The sequence below is a fragment of the Mytilus edulis genome, chromosome 13 (assembly GCF_963676685.1).
Source record: "Mytilus edulis chromosome 13, xbMytEdul2.2, whole genome shotgun sequence".
Lineage (NCBI taxonomy): Eukaryota > Metazoa > Mollusca > Bivalvia > Mytilida > Mytilidae > Mytilus > Mytilus edulis.
In genome coordinates, this window is record NC_092356.1 from 43,448,266 (window position 1) to 43,454,311 (window position 6,046).

General features: G+C 28.8%; 1 protein-coding gene across 1 annotated transcript in view; it reads left to right on the top strand.

Annotated features, from left to right (window-relative positions):
• Positions 1-5,664, top strand: part of LOC139500343 (6-phosphogluconate dehydrogenase, decarboxylating-like) — a 20,772-nt gene extending 15,108 nt beyond the window's left edge. Inside the window, 6 exon segments of the mRNA XM_071289086.1 lie at positions 531-740; positions 1,688-1,797; positions 1,799-1,819; positions 2,190-2,289; positions 2,948-3,070; positions 3,469-5,664. Of these exon segments, the coding sequence (XP_071145187.1) occupies positions 531-740; positions 1,688-1,797; positions 1,799-1,819; positions 2,190-2,289; positions 2,948-3,070; positions 3,469-3,588 (684 nt within the window). The 3' untranslated portion in view covers positions 3,589-5,664.
• Positions 5,665-6,046: the final 382 nt, after the last annotated feature.

Here is a 6,046-nt window from a genome sequence, read left to right on the forward strand (position 1 = left end):
GTAATTAAAACGTTTAGCTGATTTTACAGAGTTATCTCCCTGTAGTGTTAGGTACCACCTTAAACCAAACTAATGGACAATTGTTTATGTTTGGTGAAAAAAGCAACAAAAAGCAACATTGATTCTAGTCCTATTCACTGGCATTAATACTATGATTAAAAACATTTATCTTTTTGTTACAGCTTTAAAGTTCAATTTCATGTTGAAACAAATAAAAAAGAAACAATTTCTGAATCAGTCCCTTTAGTTTTGATTGGATTTGATGACCTAACGTTTGCTCAAAATCTTCTTCCAAATTAAAGAGTTAAAAACGATACAAACAATCAAATTACCAGATTATCTAAAATTGATGAAAACTGCACAAACAAATAAAATATACAAGTATGAGAATGAATAGATAGTGTCTGATTATTATTGCACACAATAAATGCTTTAAACCATGTTTTTGTACCATAATGCTTAATACTGGTACGATAATATATTTAGTCAATAGATAGTGTCTGATTGCCAGACAATAAAAATATTTCAAGATGAAGACCAGTAATCTAATTTACGTATTGAACCTTAAAAATAAAATGTATTTTATTATCTTTTTTCTAATTTTTTTAGCTGAAGCTGTATTTGCCAGATGTCTTTCAGCCATGCAAGGGGAGAGAATTGAAGCTAGTAAACAAATCAAAGGACCAGCAACTACCAAATATACTGGGGATAAAAAAGAATTTATTAATGATATCAAATATGTAAGTTACTGTGTTGTTAAAACAATTTTTGATAGGGGCCATTATGATTTCTGATGTGTGCATTGGATATCAGTTGGGTTAAAGATTTTGTTGAAGGTAGAGTTTACCATGATCTTAAGGTCACATTTACAATACAATAAATCAGGCATTCATTTGATTGAAACTTTTTACAACTATGGTTTTGATTTCTTTGTTCACTGAGTGTGAAAGATGGATAGCGTGAGGAAGTAATTTTTCTAAGAATAAGGTATTGTAGACTTCCTCTTTTCTGACTTCTTATAATTTTCACCTATTCATTTAAATTTGACTGACATGTATTTTGGTAACAATTCACACTGATTACTGTGAACACATTATTCTATTTTACCACTTTTTACAAACAAAACTTAATTATTGTGTGCAATTTTGTCAGCTGTGAATAAGATTCCATATCATAGCTTTCTGATGTATATGACTTGGTGATATAAAAAACATCAAAGTTTTGACTCATTGTCAATGACACAGTAAACTTAATTTTTTTTAGAAAAAAACTGTCTTACACTTGAATCAATACCTCAAATGGATAAAAGTTTTCAGCATATAATGAATTGTAAAATACTTGTTGCTCAATGCAGTATGCACTTTTCTTTAGATCAATACAAAGTCTAAATACCCATCGCAGAAATTTTATCCATATGGTGAAAACCTGATAATATCTATGCATAAACATTTCTAACATAAATATTGCATTTTTAATTCAGGGCTATTCCAGAAAAAAATGTATGGGGGGGGGATTGGAAGGCACATTGTATTAATTATATATGGGTGATCGGTATCAGAGCAACTTATCACACTGTAATTCTCAATTACAATTGTCCCCCCCCCCCCCCCCCCCCCCCCCCGTACATTTTTTTCTGGAATAGCCCTCACTAAAATGTGAATGAAAATTTTTATTTTTTATTTTTTAGGCATTATATGCTTCCAAGATAGTATCATATGCCCAGGGTTTTATGTTGTTGAGGGAGGCTGCTAAAGAATTGAATTGGAAACTTAACATGGGAGGTATAGCATTGATGTGGAGGAGGTTGTATTATCAGAAGGTAGGTTATCTTCTATCTTATTTATTGATTTTAATTGTGGAATTTTAGACTGTTTAGAATTTTACATTAAAAAACAAAAAAGTTAAGTAAGGGAGATAATTAACAAAATTTCATGTTTGGTTTAGAAAAGGATTCCTATTATCTCCCTTTTGCAAATTAATAAATTCTGATTATCTTTGTTATTTTCATAGCCTAATCTCTTAGTCTCTTACAATATCCCAATTCACGATTTTCTTAATCTTAAAACATTTTATTCTTCCCAATTATATTAGTTAAAGAACGTAATAGGGTCAATATTCATTTGTGCATTAATAATTTTTATTCATGACTTTCAAGAAACTTTATAAATGAAAACAACATTTATTTGTAGTGTATTCTTAGGAAATATTAAACAAGCATTCGACAAGAAGCCAGACCTAAGTAACTTATTGCTGGATGATTTCTTTAAAGGAGAAATACAGAAATGTCAGGTAAGGCCATGCAATAAAATATTCTGTTTGAGGTTGAGCCATGCTATAGAAAGTCCTGTTTGCTGAAATTGTGTTCAGGGCTGAACAGAGCTATACCAAGATCTTTGTTTAATTCATATAATCATACACTTTTTGTTATTATCTAATTTTATGAATGTGAGATTCTATATGGCATATGTTTAAATAGATGCAGAGAAATAAAAGTAACAAGAAGATGAAAAAAATTCATTCATTGAAAAAAACATATTTACAATAAAAAAAAATCATAAATAGACAACATGGAAGAAATGTTTTACAAAAATTTTACTAGTTATGTTTTTAATGAATGATTGATGAAAAAATATATTTATAATCCAACTCTATGTTGGAGGTTTTCTGGTCTGAGAGACAATTCATTTGATTTCATTAGAATATTTGAGTAGAGGTCAAAATGAATGAATGAATGTTGGGGGGAAAGAATGGCGCAATATGGTTTATCCCACCTTAATTTGTTATTATGTTTTCTTCCTTAAGCTCAATTTTCAAAGTCAGCCAGCAACCATCAGATAGTATAAGTAGTGTGTTTTAACCCCCATTACAATTATTTTAGAAAACTTGTTAACTATGAAAAGCATTTTAGACTTATTAATTTTGATTTTCATTGAGATTTATATTTTAGACTTCATGGCGTAAAGTTGTAGCAACAGCTGTTACATTAGGTGTACCTACTCCTGCCTTCAGTACAGCATTAGCTTTCTTTGATGGTTATAGATCTGCAAGACTACCAGCTAACATGTTACAGGTATTTTATTTAAATTATAAAGAATGTTTTGATTGGCTACTTGCTACCTTCATATCCATAATCAAAATGGTATTAATAAGGAATGGGCTGCCACTTACTTCCTGAATTCAACATTACCAGTAAAACTGAATTTCATACTGTTAAATACACAATTGACGGCAGGAACTTTTTAAGAACATCTTTATTGAATATCTGAACTGTAACCTAATTATCTTAGAAATAGATAATTATCACCACATTTATATTTTGTTATATGATAACAGTAAATCATACAAATTTGTTTCTGGGCTAAAGTAAATATTTTGTTAATTTTTTTTTATATAAATTAAGCGACCCAAATTAGTTTTAGTGTTTGGTACCACCTTAACAATTAATTGGTAATGTATTCATATTTTTAGGCACAAAGAGATTATTTTGGTGCCCACACCTACGAGTTACTTGACAACCCAGGGGAGTTCATACACACCAACTGGACCGGACATGGAGGAAATGTTTCGTCAACCACATACCAAGTTTGATAAACTTCATTCCATATACCAATGTTCTTATTTAGACTTGTGATAGTATTAGACTAATTTTATTAAGTTTTTCTCTATCTGTTACTGCATAATTTATGATTGGTATTTCAAAGTGCTATTTCTACAAGAACTTTATTGTATTTTTATTGATCATGTTGAAATTTGTTGACAATTGAAAATTTATGATTTTTTTTTAAAAATATTTTAAAACTTTAATGATTAATTTAATTTATTAATGTTTAGTCTTAGCATGTATAGAATTAAAGTATCTAAATTTACAGTCAAGTAGTAAACTTTAATTTTTACATAGTCAGTGCATTTCATTGCCTAACTGTTGCAGACACAGGCTTATTGCATGTATAAATTACAAGTCAGCATTTTGTATCATTTATCTTGTTGTACCATGGTTATCATGATGAAGTTTCATATAATAAGATTCATTTAGTTTTTATAAAGAGAAAATAATAAATGAGATAAAAAAAAACATTGTTACATAGTATATAATTGTTATGTATGAATATCACAATGAAAATAATATAAAAAACAAATATGTTACATGAGTATTACAGTTAATATTATTGTTATGTATATCTTAATGTTTACTGATTAAAATGGATAAATTTTGATATAGCCATTTTATGTCATGCTTATTTGTTCCAGAGCCTTCAAACAGTCCTAAATTTTAAAGTCACTAATGAGATTTATGCATACAAAATGCATGTCTGGCATACTAAATTATATGGCTGCTGTCTTTGACAAGTTTTTACTTCACATGTAAATTTTTTATGACAGAAATATAAGTATAATTATATTGAAATGGTCTATTGATGACATAAATAAAATATATAGAAAACTTCAAATTTTAGAAAACAAGTAGGTCAAACTTTAAACTACTATTGTTGTAAGTACTGGTTTGCTTATTTTCAGAAGAACTTGAAACTTGCATAAAAAGAAACAATATTTTACAAAATCATTTCTAAAAGCTATCATTTCATAGAAATGTTAATCAATTTACAATATAAAGTTCATAAGTGTGCAATCATGTGCCATCTATTTTTGTACAATCAAAAGTTTATATATATATCATCACACATGAAGGAGGAATATCTAGTGTGTTTTTTTATTTCTTTATCTTAAAGTATCTTGCAAAGCTATGAAGTTGCTTCTTTCAAGCTTTTTTTAGTCATTAGCAAGGTTTAAATTTTAATTTCTGTACTAGATTTTTGGTGTGATCACTTATATTGAATTTACAATGTCGCTAACAAATGTGATCCATTTCAGGTTATAATTTGGGGTTTTTACACATAAGCATATAATGAATTAATGTCAAATTTGTGTCAAATCTATATGAACAAACTGAAAATAAATGATCTCAATTTACATATGATATGCTCCACATATATGCTCTGCTTTGTTGTTTTCACTGTATTTTTACATAGTCTGTTATGAGAGGCGGATCAAACACTACAAAATGTTTTAACATCAAGCGTTTGGACATCTTAAATGTAACACAATTGTCAATGTCATTATGTTTGCCATCAAGGCAAATAGCATTTCCTTGTAATTTCAAAGTCACATACAACATTATTTAAGCATTTGACATCTCAGACAAAAAGAGATTTTTTACTTGAATATCATAAGGTTAACTGAAACTTGAGATTCACATATACTCATTAATTCCATGAAAATGGGTTTCCATGAATTAAAATGAATCTGCAGAAACACACATCAATGATGGATCTGTTGCTACTGTTGTTGTATTTTTATATTCATTATTAGAATAATTTTAACCAGAAAACATTTGTTTTAGTTTCATGTTTGCTATTTTAGTGTAAGCTTTTATCTAAATAATTAAAATATTTCGAGACCAACAAACTTGTTATAGGCAACTAAAACATACAAAAAGGGAAAAGGCAGTACTGAAGACAATCAAGTAATGTATTTCCATTTTAGGAAAATAAGACTGCATGACAATTTCCTGGTGTGCAGTATATTTGTAACAAATATCTAATGAATCTAATATCTATATGATATATTTCTAGCCATAATTTGCAATAAAATATACATTTGAATGTATTCCGGAATTGAATTTTGTTGGACTAAGCCATTAAAAGCCAAAGGATACTTATGAGGCCATCATGCTTTCTTTAACTGGTTGTTATTGAATAGACTTTTTTGTACATTTGTTTTACTGCTCAGCCAGATTTAAAAGTGAAAGGTGGCCTTGAAAAATGAGTTCAACTTCACCATGTGTTCCTACGAACCTCTTTTGTTATATTTTAATGTGCTTTATCATTGAGGGTGGGTTGTAGTTATCGCAGATTTATGATAGTCTGTTTAAAAAAACACAGCATTTTCTATAATTTGGAGATTTAAAGAATAACATGTTGTTGAGACACACATTTATTTTCCAGATTCATTGGGGATGAAGAACTCCTTTGATTTTGAGGTCACTAGG